Below are 14932 nucleotides of genomic sequence, written 5' to 3' on the forward strand. Positions count from 1 at the left end.
CTTGTAAATAAGTCCAGTGGTCAGAACCAAAGGGGAAGCGATTCGAACCGCACGGGGCTGGAGCAGCTCAGACACACGACTGACTGACCAGACACAAACCCCAAACCAAACCCCCTACATCCACCTAGAAGGACAAGGGCAGCAGACGCATGGGAACACCACCACCTCCAGGTTCCCTTCCAAGTCACACACCATCCTGACTTAGAAGTATATCGCCGATCCTTCATCGTCGCTGGGTCAAAATCCTGGAACTCCCTACCTAACAGCACTGTGGGAGTACCTTCACCACACGGACTGCAGCAGTTCAAGAAGGCGGCTCACTACCACCTTCTCAAGGGCAATTAGAGATGGGCAATAAATGCTGGCCTTGCCAGCGACGCCCACATCCCATAAACGAATAAAAAAAAGAGAAGACGTACTAAAAACATTAGCATTACTGAAAGTTGGTAAGTCACCTGGTCCGGATGAAATGCATCCAAAGATGCATGAAAGAAATAAAACGTAGAAATAGCAGTGGCATTGGTCACAATCTTTCAATCCTCATTGGATACAGGAGTAGTGCCGGAGGACTGCAGGGTTGCTAATGTTATACCACTATTCAAGAAAGGGGAGAGAGATAAACCAGGAAACTACAGGCCAGTCAGCCTAACATTGGTGGTGGAGAAGTTACTGGAAGCCATTATCAGGGACAAAATAAACTTTCATTTGGAAAGGCATGGGGTAATCAAGGAGAGCCAGCATGGATTTGTTAAGGCAAATCATGCCTGACTAACTTGATTGAATTCTTTGATGAGGTAACAGAGAAGGTTGATCAAGGTAGTGCAGTAGATGTTGTAGATATGGACTTTCGGAAGGCATTGGACAAAGTGCCACACAGGAGGCTTATTAAGAAGATGGAAGCTGATGGAATTAAGGGTGTAGTGGCTAAATTGGCTCAGTGACGGGAAGCAAAGGGTGGTCAGCCATGATCTCATTAAATGGCAGAACAGGCTCGAGGGGCCGAATGGCCTACTCCTGCTCCTATCTTCTATGTTTCTATGTGGTGGTGGATGGATGTTTTTCCGACTGGGAGGTGGTTTGCAGTGGTATTCTCCAAGTGACCATTTTGGGTCCGTTACTCTTTTCAATTTTTATAAACGACCTAGACTCGGGTGTAGGGAGCAGCATTATAAAGTTTGCAGATGATAAGAAACTTGGCAAAGTGGTAGATAGTGATGAGGACAGTTATAGGCTTCAGGATGACAGACAGGATGGCAAAATGGGCGGAAGCATGGCAGGCGGAGTTCAATGCGGAGAAGTTTAAAGTGATGCACTTTAGGAGGACTAATATGGAAAGACAGTTTTGTGGCGGAGCCACCAAAGGACTCAGCGGTTGTACATAATTCCTTTAACAGCAATGTAGTTACTGTCTGTGCCTGTACCTTTAATTACACTGTTTGACTGTACAATGTCTAGTTACCTTTACAGCGCGGTTTCAACGTGATGACGTCAGGCCGTTAGTCACGTGATTCCCCAATGGCGGGAAGAACGTGATGACGTCATAACGTCACTCTCCTGATCAGAGGACGAGTCCTCGTGGAGCCCTCAAGGAGAGTAGACCTGCTATTGATGTGTTCTAGCAGTTTCCAGTTTAAACTCGTTTGATTTCATTAAAGTTCATTAATTTAAGTACCTGAGTCGAACTCAGTCTTTTTGATAGGAACCTCCAGTTTACTATAAATGGCAGGATTTTGAAAAGTGTAGATGAGTAGAGAGACCTTGGTGTCCAGATACACTGTGCCTTCTGCTTCCACCAATAGACCTCCATTTTGGTCCATAATCAACCCCACCGCTCCCACGACAACCCTTTTACTGTTAATATGCCTATAGAAGACCTTTAGATTCCCTTTTATTTTAGCCATGAATCAGTTCTCGTACTGTCTCTTTGCCCCTCTTATTTCCTTTTTCACTTCTCCTCTGTACTTTTTATATTCAGCCCGATTCTCCCTTGTCTTATCAAGCTGACATCTGTCATACTGCCTTGTCTGCTTCATCCTACTCTCCAACTCCTTAGACATCCAGGGAGCTCTGGCTTTGGCTGCCCTCCCTTGTAGGAATGTACCTAGACTGTACCCGCACCATTACATTTTTGCCTGCCAGTCTTTGACTCCAATTTACCCAGGCCAGATCCCTCCTCAATTCACTGAAATTAGCCCTCCTCTAGTTAAGTATTTTTATTCTAGATTGCTCCTTGTTCTTCTCCATAACTAATCTAAACCTTATGATACAATGGGGGAAAAATGTGGTTGATTTGCACCTCCCGTTAGCACCAAGAGCGCAAAGCAACTCGCTCCCGGGCGCGGCGCTGTTAATGTCTCCCGTGAAATTCAGCAGGAGGTTAGCGGTGGCGGTAACCGTTAGCGCCCCGCGGCGCTGCGCCTCCGGCGATGACGTCGTCGGCGTGTGCAGCGCCCCGGCCTTGATATTCGGTAGCCCCCCATGACTTACCGCTGGACGCTGTGTCCGACAGGGTCAGGGGGGCCTACCTGCGGCAGGGGTGGTGCCGGGCGGCAAGTTTTGTTGCTGGCCGCCTGCCAGCACTTGCCCCCGTTGCAGTCCCCAGCGCTCCGTGAGCCCGGCACTCCTCTTTTGCCGGCACTCCGATCCCTGGTGGCCCAGCTAGGCCCCGGGTCGCGCTGCACTAGGCCCCTCCCCTTTACTAAGGGGAGAAAGGCCTGCAGTACCGCAGCGCGTGTGATACTGCGGCACGTAGCGCCGCGAAATTCACTCGCAGTGCCCCAAGAGGGAGACGGGGCACTTCCAGTAGCGCCCCGCCTCCCTCGTGGATCGCTACCAGTGAATTTTGGGCGCAGGGGCGCTACTTTTAGTGCTCCAGCGAAGTTAGTGCCCCAAAGGGGGCGCGACCCAATTTTTGCCCCCGATGATCACTATTCCCGAGATGCTCCCAACTGTGACATTCTCCACTTGACCCACTTCATTCCCCAGGACTAGATCCAGCAATGCCACCTTCCTCCTTGGGCAGGAACCATACTGAATCTCCCATTATCATGACTCTATAGTTCTTGCACTTCAGTAATTTCTTTGCAAATCTGCTCCTTTATCTCCTTCCCACTATTCGGTGTCCTATAAAATACACCAAGTAGCATAATAGCTCCTTTATTGTTTCTCAACTCCAACCAAATAGATTCTGTCTTTGACTCTTCAAGGACATTCTCTCTTTCTAGCACTGTAATATTTTCCTTAATCAAAACTGCTACCCCTCCTTTTTTTCCTTCCCTATCTTTCCTGAATACCTTGTACCCAGGAATATTAAACATCCAATCCTCCCCTTTTTTTGAGCCAGGTCTCAGTTATGGCGCTACATCAGATTCCCATGTGGCTATTTGCTCCTGCAGCTCACCAACCTTATTAACCACTCTTCATGCATTTACACACATGCACTCCACTGTATACCTCCTTCCAGTCTGGAAAACAACTGTTCACCACTACTCTCTGCTTTCCGTCCCTTAGCCTATTTCACATCCACGCAGTCACTGGAGGAGGCGGACCTGTGTGGGAGCAGCAGCAGGACCTGAGAGAGAAGGCGGAGCGGCCATAAAGGAGCGCTGCAGAGGAGGCCCGACACCGGAGGAGGCGGACCTGTGTTGGAGCGGCAGCGGGACCTGAGAGAAGGCGGAGCAGCCATAAAGGGGCGCTGCAGAGGAGGCCCGACACCGGAGGAGGCGGACCTGTGTTGGAGCGGCAGCGGGACCTGAGAGAAGGCGGAGCAACTATAAAGGAGCGCTGCAGAGGAGGCCCGACACCGGAGAGCTGTGAGTTGGGAAAGAGTCCAAGAGCGGGAGCAGTCAAACATCAACAACTGTGAAACCGCTAAAGTGATGTCACAACCAGGGAAGGAGCTGATTGGTAAGTAGGACCTGGTGAGTATTTCTACAGTCCAGTTGTTGAAGTAAAAGTAAGGTCTCTAGTTTAGAGTAAGTAGTGTTTAAAGGGAAGTAAGGTCCCTAGTGTATTTAATATTCTTTAATTTAAAGGAAGTAAAGGGAGTAAGTTAAGGTTAGGACATGGCAGGGCAGCTCGGCAGCGTGGAGTGCTCCTCCTGTGATATGTGGAAAGTCAGGGACACTTTCGGTGTCCAGGGCGAACACATGTGCAGGAAGTGTCTCCAGCTGCAGCTACTCGAAATCCACGTTTCGGAGCTGAAGCTGCAGCTGGAGTCACTGAGGAGCATCCGCGAAGCTGAGATCTTCGTAGATAACACGTTTAACGAGGTGGTCACACCGCAGGTAAAGAGTGCACAGGCAGACAGGGAATGAGTGACCGCCAGACAAAGTAAAAGAACTAGGAAGGTAGTGCAGGAGTCCCCTGGATCCATCTCCCTCTCCAACAGATTTTCCATTTTGGATACTGCTGGGGGGAGATGGTTTCTCAGGGGAGTGCAGCAAGAGCCCAGTCCGTGGCACTACGAGTGGCTCAGCTGCACAGGAGGGGAGGAAAAAGAGTGGGAGAGCAATAGTGATAGGGGATTCTATCGTAAGGGGAACAGACAGACGTTTCTGTGGCTGCAGATGTGACTCCAGGATGGTATGTTGCCTCCCTGGTGTCAGGGTCAATGATGTCACTGAACAGCCGCAGGGCATTCAGAAGGGGGAGGGCGAACAGTCAGAGGTCGTGGTTCACATTGGTACCAACGGCATGGGTAGGAAGAGGGATGAGGTCCTGCAACAAGAATTTAGGGAGCTAGGTAGCAAATTAAAAAGCAGGACCTCAAAAGTTGTAATCTCTGGATTACTCCTGGTGTCATGTGCTAGTGAGTATAGGAATAGGCGGAAAGAGCAGATGAATGCATGGCTAAAGAGTTGGTGCAGGAGGAAGGGCTTTAGTTTCCTGGATCACTGGGTCTGCTTCTGGGGAAGGTGGGACCTGTACAAGTCAGACGGATTGCACCTGAACCGGAACGGGACCAACATCCTTGTGGGGAGGTTTGCTAGTACTGTTGGGGGAGGGGGTTTAAACTAACTTGGCAGGGGGATGGGATACGGAGTGGAGCTATAGTAGGGGGTGATGCACAGCCAAATATAGAGGAAAAAACAAGTCAGCCTGGAAGGCAGAGCAAATATGTAATGGCACAAGAGAGTATGGCAAGGCTGAATGGCATTTATGTTAATGCAAGGAGTCTTGCGAGTAAGGCAGATGAATTGAAGGTGTTGATGAACACATGGGAGTATGATATTGTTGCTATCACAGAGACATGGTTGAGGGAGGGGCAGGACTGGCAGCTCAATATTTCGGGGTATAGAATCTTCAGGCGAGACAGAGGGGGGTGTAAAAGAGGAGGGGGTGTCACAATATTAATCAAGGAGTCAATTACTGCTGTAAGGAGGGATGATATCTTAGCAGGTTCCTCTAATGAGGCCATATGGGTAGCACTTAAAGACAAAAAGGGGGCAAGCACTTTGCTGGGAGTGTACTATAGGCCCCCAAACAGTCAGGGGGAGATAGAGGAACAGATATGTAGGCAAATCTCAGAGAAGTGTAGAAATAATAGGGTAATAATAGTAGGGGATTTCAACTTCCCCAATATTAACTGGGATAGTCAGAGTGTGAAAGGCTTAGAGGGTGCAAAATTCTTAAAGTGCATCCAGGAGAGCTTTTTGAGTCAGCATGTAGAAAGTCCTACAAGAGAGGGGGCGGTACTGGACCTAATTCTAGGGAATGTAGTCGGGCAAGTGGTAAAAGTGTCAGTAGGAGAGCATTTTGGTGACAGTGACCATAATTTGGTGAGATTTAAGGTAGTCATGGAAAAGGACAAAGATGGACCGGAAATAAAGGTTCTAAATTGGGGGAAGGCCGATTTTAATATGATAAGGCAGGATCTGGCCAAAGTGGACTGGGATAAGCTACTTGTAGGAAAATCCACATTAGAGCAGTGGGAGTCTTTCAGAAAGGAAATCGAGAGAGTACAACGCCAACATGTTCCCGTAAAGGTCAAGGGTGGGACCAACAAGCCAAGTCAAGGGATATACAAGAATGGATTAGGAAAAAAGGGAGGCTTTTGGCAGATACAAAGAACTAAAAACAGTGGAAGCCCTAGAGGAGGATAGAAAGTGCAGGGGGGGTACTTAAAAAAGAAATTAGGAGAGCGAAGAGAGGGCATGAAAAAACACTGGTGGGCAAAATAAAGGAAAATCCCAAGGTGTTTTATAAGTATATTAAGGGCAAGAGTAGGGCCCATTAGGGACCAAAGTGGCAATCTGTGTGTAGAGCCGGAAGATGTGGGTGAGGCTTTAAATGAATATTTTGCATCTGTGTTCACTATGGAGAAGGACGATGTAGGCATAGAAATCAGGCAGGGGGATTGTGATATACTTGAACAAATTAGTATTGAGAGGGAGGAGGTACTAGCGGTTTTAGCGGGCTTAAAAGTGGATAAATCCCCAGGCCCAGATGAGATGTATCCCAGGCTGCTGTGTGAGGCAAGGGAGGAGATTGCAGGGGCTCTGACACAAATTTTCAGAACCTCTCTGGCCACAGGGGAGGTGCCAGAGGACTGGAGGACAGCTAACATAGTACCATTATTCAAGAAGGGTAGTAGGGATAAACCAGGGAATTACAGGCCAGTGAGCCTAACATCAGGGGTAGGGAAATTATTGGAAAAAATTCTGAGGGACAGAATTAGTCTCCACTTGGAGAGGCAAGGATTAATCAAGGACAGTCAGCATGGCTTTGTCAGGGGGAGATCATGTCTAACCAATTTGATTGAATTTTTCGAGGGGGTGACTAGGTGCGTGGATGAGGGTAGTGCAGTTGATGTAGTCTACATGGACTTCAGTAAGGCTTTTGACAAAGTCCCACATGGGAGACTGGTCAAGAAGGTAAGAGCCCATGGGATCCAGGGCAATTTGGCACATTAGATCCAAAATTGGCTTAGTGGCAGGAGGCAGAGGGTGATGGTCGAAGGTTGTTTTTGTGACTGGAAGCCTGTGTCCAGTGGTGTACCGCAGGGATCGGTGCTGGGTCCCTTGCTGTTTGTAGTATACATTAATGATTTAGATATGAATGTAGGAGGTATGATCAGTAAGTTCGCAGATGACACGAAAATTGGTGGAGTGGTAAATAGCGAGGAGGGAAGCCTCAGGCTACAGGACGATATAGACGGGTTGGTCAGATGGGCAGAACAGTGGCAAATGGAATTTAACCCTGAAAAGTGTGAGGTGATGCATTTTGGGAGGACTAACAAGGCAAGGGAATACACAATGAATGGTAGGATCCTAGGAAGGACAGAGGATCAGAGGGACCTTGGTGTGCATGTACATAGATCCCTGAAGGCAGCAGGACAGGTAGATAGGTGGTTAAAAAGGCATATGGGATACTTGCCTTCGTTAGCCGAGGCATAGAATATAAGAGCAGGGAGGTTATGATGGAGCTGTACAAAACGCTAGTTAGGCCACAGCTGGAATACTGTGTGCAGTTCTGGTCGCCACACTACAGGAAGGATGTGATTGCATTGGAGAGGGTGCAGAGGAGATTCACCAGGATGTTACCTGGGCTGGAACGCTTCAGCTATGAAGAGAGACTGGATAGGCTGGGGTTGTTTTCCTTAGAGCAGAGAAGGCTGAGGGGGGACCTGATTGAGGTGTACAAAATTATATGGGGCATAGATAGGGTAGATAGAAAGGAACTTTTCCCCTTGGTGGAGTGATCAATAACCAGGGGGCATAGTTTCAAGGTAAGGGGCAGGAGGTTTAGAGGGGATTTGAGGAAAAACTTTTTCACCCAGAGGGTGGTTGGAATCTGGAACTCATTGCCTGAACAGGTGGTAGAGGCAGGAACCCTCACAACATTCAAGAAGCATTTAGATGAGCACTTGAAATGTCATAGCTTACAAGGCTACGGACCAAGTGCTGGAAAATGGGATTAGAATAGACAGGGCTTGATGGCTGGTGCAGGCACGATGGGCCGAAGGGCCTCTTTCTGTGCTGTATAACTCTCTGACTCTATGTACCTTTAAGCCTCATCGGCTTCAATTTTGCTAACCAGTCTATTATGTGGCACTTTATCAAACGCCTTTTGATCTGTCAGTAGCCTGTCCCATTTAGCATAGCGGTAATGCCACACTACATGACGGAGACGAGAGTACGTATAGTGCTATCGTGAACAGACTTGTGCGACAGGTAGGCTGACGAGGGCTGTCTCATGTTGGTTTCCTCACCAACTGACATAGGTCCAGTCTGGGACCCGTGTCCTTCAGGTCTCAGCCAGCCTGGTCAATGGCGCACTACCACCTCCTGTTGATGGTGGACCCAGAGACATTCTGTGTCCTTGTGTAAATCCAGTTGCCCTCCACTGCCACTTTTCCCAGTTAAACAGCTAACAAGCTGAAACCTGAATCTCTCACTTCCTGTCTTACTGAGATAACGTAGCCTGGGTCTAACACATGATCCCGTTTGTGATAAACTTCATACTGGAATTTATCTAAGATTCTTAGCTCACTGGTCAACAAAACATCATGCTCTATCAAATTTATGCAAGCTAAAATATTGCAGCACATTCATTTATATAAATAATTTGCAGGAGCAAAAGTAGAGACATAGCCCCAAATATGCCAGCTGACACCGGCTAAGGGTTGGAGCAACCTGCACCTCCCCAGTCTAATGAGGCACCAGACCAGCACTTTAAGGGCCCCAGGTCACAGATCCTCAACTGGCTGAAGGTGGTTTGGAGGGACCAATGTGAGGTCAAAGATGTCCTGAAACCAAGGTCCAAACAGAATGAGTGGTAGGTTGAGGAATCGGTGCCCCTCCCACCAATACTGAAGGTGGTTGAGGACCCGTGCCGTGTGGGAAATGCTATGGTCACCATGCGTTCTATGGTGGTCATGTGCTTGTCGCACTGAACCTGCCTGTGATGGGTGCTGAAGAAACTCGACCCATGGGGCCGATCTCTGGTGCAACCTGTGGAGGATCCTTCCCATTTACAGGACCACTGTATTTGAAGAATATAGTTAAAATGACGCCGCGCTAGGTACTAATGGCTAATGCTGAAATAGGAGGCCACAGTTTCATCAAAGCACAACGTAGAGCCCCCTATCCGGTAATCCAGCTTAAAATACTCTGCAATGTTTATTAGAATTATGTACAGGAAACTTTGGTTTATCCGGAGGTTAACTGTCCGGAATGCTCGAGCCACCGGCAAAATTCAGGAGTCGGTTCAGTAAGTTTTTTTTCTTTTCGTTGCTTTTTTTTCCACTGGTCAGGCTCTGCAAGGTCTAGCTAAAGCTGTTGCTTAGCTACAGAGACGCTTGCAAGCTACGGCCGATTGTTTAGAAGCTGTTGGGTTTGTTGCTAGATACGGAGCTCAAAAGCTTCCGTATGTTTTAACATTAGCGCTGGTTTGTCCGGCAGTTTTGATGGGACGGCAACAGCTCGGTCCCGTTGGTGCCGGATATCACAAAGTTTCCTGTAAGTACTTTGAACAGTATATTTGAATATTAAATATTAAATCGTTATTTGAGATAGGTGACTAGTTTACCTGCTGAGGGCAGCTGGGTCAGGTCAAGATTCTGCGCAGACGCAGCTGAGGGTAACATGCAGGATGACTCCACTTCTGGGTTCACAGTCTTGTGTTTCCGCCTTGACCCTGACCTTAGCAACTGCACTTTGGGCAAAGCGAAACCCGGGACTTGCTGCAAAGGAGCCATCAGCTGATCAGAGGAGGTTGTTGTGGAAGATAATGGGCTGGTGGGTGGAGGAGACAGTAGCACGGATGGAGGAATGGTCAGTGCTGAAACGTGCTGGTTAAAAAGTGTGGGAGCAGGGTGAGCACTCACTGAGGGACACACATTAGTTCCATATATGGACTTTGGATTCTGAGGAGGCACTGAACAATATGATGGTTCTTGCTCACTGATTGTAGCACTTGGAGCAGACACCATTGTGCTGCAGTACGAAGCTATGCAAGATGGCTGAGCTGTGAGGCTTTCTGGCAGTAGATACCCTGCCCCCTGTTGGTAGTATGCTGGTGACTGGAACCTTGATCCAGAAAACATAGCACTCCGACTGTCGATAATCCCTGAAGGCACTGTGGAGCCATGAAGAAGCTCATTGGAGATTGTGGCAGCAGGAATGGCCCCTCCCAGTCGGAGCCCATGGTCTGAGAGTACATCTGCCTGTGGGTCAAGAGAAAACCATACAACAACTTGCTCAGTTCAATGGTAGAATAACTGAGTGGCTTTCAATATTTAACCACTACCCGAATGCCCCGCCCAACAGCTGTATTTTCCTCTGTGCATTAATTTATCGATACAGTAAATGTGTGCAAACAGGGTGCCATCCCAGTTGACAGCAGTGATGCCTCGGTTTATATCATTCCCATCCAAAACCGCTCCAGAGAAATATGCAACAACAGAAAACAGATTTTGCTTGTTAAAGACCTGCTAAAAATCAATTGAGAAACTTGTACAGAATTACATAGGTTTAGGGAGCTGAGGAATCAACAGGAAGTATGCACTCCAGGTGAGGCTTAGGGGGTGATATTAGCCCCCGCAAGACAGGCAGTGGCGGGAGGGGCGGGGGGAGGAGGTTAAAATTTCAAAAATGGGAACCATGACACCAACCTGCCTCCAGCTTCCAGGTTTTAACAGAGGCTGGCTGGGGGACAGGTGACTAACCTGCTCTCCGGAGGCGGGTCCGTCATTTAAATATTTTAATGAGGCTGTGTGCCTCAGAGTTTAGCTGTGTTTCAGATTTAATGGCTGTTGGCGCTTGAACATTGCATCTTGGGACAGTGAGAAGCTGCTGCAGTCAACGCTCGAGAGAGAGAGTGTTCCACTGGCAAACCCTGCCACTTCATTCCAGCAATCCTGGAGAGTCAGAAAGTTAATAGTGCCTGAAGGTCAAAGGGGTGCTACCTAGAGCGAACCTGCACCAGGTCAGGTGGAGGGTCGCTTGCGGGCGCCCTGCTCTCACCAGTTGCTGCAGGAGGCTCAGCCAGGGAGGGTGGTCCATTTTCGCTGCCAGGGAAGGAATGATCTCAAGGCTCTGGAAAGAGGTGGCAAAGGCCATGAACTGCAGCAGCACTGTCCACGGGACATGGGCACATGCAGAAAGAATTCTAATGCCCTCACCAGGAGGGGGAAAGTAGATGTGAGACGTTACATATAGAAAGCTGCTGGTGAGCCCCTTGGTAACAGCCCAGTGTATCCCAACCCACAATAATAACTTCCTTCACATTAGACAACATAAACCAGCAGAGTGTGCTGCCATGGTGGACTAACTCCGCCACAGTCTCCATACACTGACTCCCCACAAGCACTTGGAAAAATCTGGTGCCTGAAAGAACATTCAGGAGCAGGAACTGCTTCTTGCTGCAGAGGGAGAGGACTCGGGTAATGTTGGAGGGTATCCCGCTTACAGTAATGGAATTACTGCAGGAGAAGGCAACTTGTAACAGAAGACAGGCCAGCACTACCAGAGCAGGAGGCTCTACAAGCCAGGAATCTCACAGTGTGAGGAAAGGGCTGACTGACTGCACATAAAATTCATGCAGACAATCCAAGTGGTAAAAGTACAGTCAAATGAAAATTACATTTTACAGCATTACATGGATTACAAAAACAAACTGATATTGGCTTTGCCTTGTCTAATTTATTGCCTTCCGATCCATATCCAAGAAGAGCACAAGTAGGGATATAATAAAAATTACAGTTGCTGGAAATCCAGAGCAGGCCAGTCAGTGTGTGAAAGGCTGTGGCAGGTTGTGACATTCCGGGTGTGTGCCCTTCATTAGCACAAGTGGGAGCGTTAAAGGAAGAGACGATTTTCTATGACAATACTTCAAAACACTTGCCAGAACAAAGCAATAATTACCACGTTTGTTCAGAGTTTGGAGAAATGAGCTTTATCAGACAGTATAATTGTACTGGTTTCTGTGGCTGGTCTTCACTGTAACAGTGAGCTTTGTAGACAGCCTTCTTGAAACTATATGGTTTATCATGATTTCATAGCACTGGGAATGTTACAGGTTTAAACCCCAATGCAATTCCTGAACAATCCTTCAGTAACATTGTGTCGCGAGGGCTCGAAACTCAGCCTAGAAATGACTGCAAACAAACTCTGGACACATTCATAGAACTGCTTTGCCTACTATTGAAAATAAACAACTTCTTGTCTCAATTACATGAGGGGGCACGGTAATATTACACAGGCATATTCAGAGATCCCACAGTGTGAGTTTTAGGGGTTTTTAAACCATCAATACAGGTAGACTATCCTTTATCCGTACTTCCGAAAACCGGAAACCTCTAAAAACCGAAAGTTTTTTCGTGGAGCGTAAGTCGTGCGCACGACATGACCCGAGTGGCGCCAAACATGACAGGAGTGGTCCGGGAGCTCTGCCTTTCCCTGTGAGCAGGGCAGAGGGTCACAGAGTTCCCTCCTGGGTAGGAGATTGCAGGCCGAGCCGGGCAGTGTGAAGGAGGTACCGGGAGAGTGAACCCAACAATACAGCGGCCCGTCCGATAGCTGCAGCGGCCCGTCCGATAGTCTTTTCTTCTCCCCCCCACGACCTGATTTGCGGGCCAGCTTAGTGTAGGAGTCAGCCGATATCCAGCTTTCCCACAACTGGCGGCGGCAGACGAGCCCCAGACCCCCGCTAAGTCAAGGAATTCAGATACGGAGCAGGGGGAGCCGGAAACCTCGATCTAACGGCAGAAATCAGCAGCCGTTTTGTTAGGTTTTTTTCTTCCCCTAGCATTTTTTTAAACAGTCAGGCTGTGGAAAGAGTCTCTGTAGCTTAGCAACAGCTTCAGGGACGCTTCCAAGGCAGGGCCCGAGTGTTTACAAGCTGTTGCTAAACAACAGTGTTTGTTGTCAGATACGGAGATGAAAACCTTCTGAAATCCGAAAAATTCCGAAAACCGAAACACAGCTGGTCCCAGGGTTTTCGGATAAAGGATAGTCTACCTGTATGATGAAATCTAGCAAACTCAGCAAAACAGGATGGATTTGGCCTCTTTGAGACAATAGTGATCTACCTGGATCGATGTTGCTAGAGCCATGTCTGACCTCAGTGTATATGTTGTTAGGACAGGATGGAAAAATGGAAATGTTCACTCTCTTGGCACCAAAATTCAAACAATTTTGTTTAAAAATGAAAGTAAGAAGCACCAGGATATATTTAAGTGAGCTGACCTGTGGATGCTGGCTGTCAAGCAGCATGGTTTCTGCTGGGACGGCGAGAGTTCCTGCTCCAAACGGGTTGCTGGACATGTTGGAGAAATGACTGTGCTCTGGAAAGGATGTTGCTGGGTGGGGATGATAGGGACTGCTGAAGAACCCTGAGGAAGAAGAAACACAGTAAAGATCATACGGCTGCACATAAGAACAGCAATGATTATTCATTTCAGTGTGACGAGGACCTATGTAAATGCAAGTGTTATCACCTTCATTCAACAGCCATTTTTCTCATGATCTCGAAGACTTCAACTAAGTCACCTTGTAGAAAAGACCCCAACTTTCTTCATCTTTTCTCACAACTCAAGCTTTGTGCCTTTGTACCGTCTCAAGGGTAGTAATTTGCTCCCCATTATTAGGTAACCAGAGCTGCCTACAGTACGATGCTGGATACAGCAATAGTACAACCTTGTTTGATCTGCAATCTACCGAAAGCATTAACCCAATCTTTCAAATGCTAACAGACCCGCTGTGCATTTCCAGTATTTTCAATTTTGATTTCAGATTTCCAAAACTTGCATTTGTTTCCTTTTTAAACCTAGTGCTTTAAGTGCATTTTCACTGCAGTGTGGTGGTGATTTCCTAGATTTATCTATTCTAATCTGGAAGATTGGAAGCCAGCCCGGAGAACATTGGAATAGTCAAGTCTAGAGGTAACAAAGGAATGGGTGAGAGTTTCAGCAGCAGATGAACAGAGGCAGGGGCGATGTTGAGCGTAGTTACAAAGATGGAGGGAACTATCTTTTACAGCTCATGTGTGCTGCGGTGCCGGCAGTGACCACACCTGTATATAGCGCTGAGTGGTGGTCTGTACGGATCAGTTCCACTGTGAGCCACGTTTAGTAAACACCTGTTGTACCGTTTCTCCGGCAGTCTGTGTCTTATTATACATGGACACAACATTGGCGACAAGGCAAGTTCGAACCTACCTGCAACTCTGCATCACCTCCCGGGGATTCACTCCTGGAGATCAGTGGATTGGAGGTCAAGGCCAGAGACTCGGGCGTCGACCACGGGCAACCGCCCAGTCATCCAGCAGAGACACGAGAATTACGGGGGAGGCTGTTGAGAGCCAGGCTTGGCTTTCCAGTCGAGGTGGTCCAGCGAAACGGGCTGGCAACGGGTAGTGCGCAGACCCTTCCCGGACAGCGGCAGGCTAGAGCCCGACTGAGCGGCACAGCAAAGGGCCGAGCAGCGTCGACGGGGGAGAGAGAGGGCAGAGCGCACAGGGCGCAGCCGGTGTTCAGGGGCTGAGCAGCGTCGAAGAGAGGGAGAGAGAGACGCGCAGAAACCCGCGAGGCGCCGCCATTGCCACGAGGACCGCCGAGAGCGGCGTTGGCAGCAGCACAGGAGAAGCACGCAAAACCTACAGGGTGCCGCCATTGCTACGAGAACCGCCGGGAGTGGCGTTGGCAGCAGCGGGGGAGGAAGGAAAGCGCGGGAGACGCCATTTTAAGCCATTGGAAGACGCCATTTTAAACCACACCCAAAATGCCGAAGAGTGGCAGTATCACCGCATTTGACAATGAAGTCGAAGATTGGACTACATATGTCGAACGAATAGAGGTGTACTGCAAGGCAAATGAGGTGTCAGATGACAAGAAAGCGTCGGTATTGTTAAATTTAATGGGTGCAAAGACGTATGGTTTATTACGAAATCTAGTAACCCCAACGAAGCCAATGGAAAAGAGTTTTGAAGA

General features: G+C 48.4%; 1 protein-coding gene across 6 annotated transcripts in view; it reads right to left on the minus strand.

Annotated features, from left to right (window-relative positions):
• The window catches only part of mlxipl (MLX interacting protein like), a 273904-nt gene that overhangs the window by 117898 nt on the left and 141074 nt on the right, over positions 1–14932 (minus strand). For all 6 annotated transcript variants that reach the window (XM_085964155.1, XM_085964156.1, XM_085964158.1 and 3 more), the window contains 2 exons: positions 13191–13336; positions 9532–10168 (listed from right to left, as the gene is read on the minus strand). In XM_085964155.1, the coding sequence (XP_085820281.1) occupies positions 9532–10168; positions 13191–13336 (783 nt within the window). The remainder of the gene's footprint in view (positions 1–9531; positions 10169–13190; positions 13337–14932) is intronic.

The sequence above is a fragment of the Somniosus microcephalus genome, chromosome 22, assembly GCF_052327205.1.
Source record: "Somniosus microcephalus isolate GS21.2 chromosome 22, FLI_Smic_1.0, whole genome shotgun sequence".
In the NCBI taxonomy this organism is placed as follows: Eukaryota; Metazoa; Chordata; class Chondrichthyes; order Squaliformes; family Somniosidae; genus Somniosus; species Somniosus microcephalus.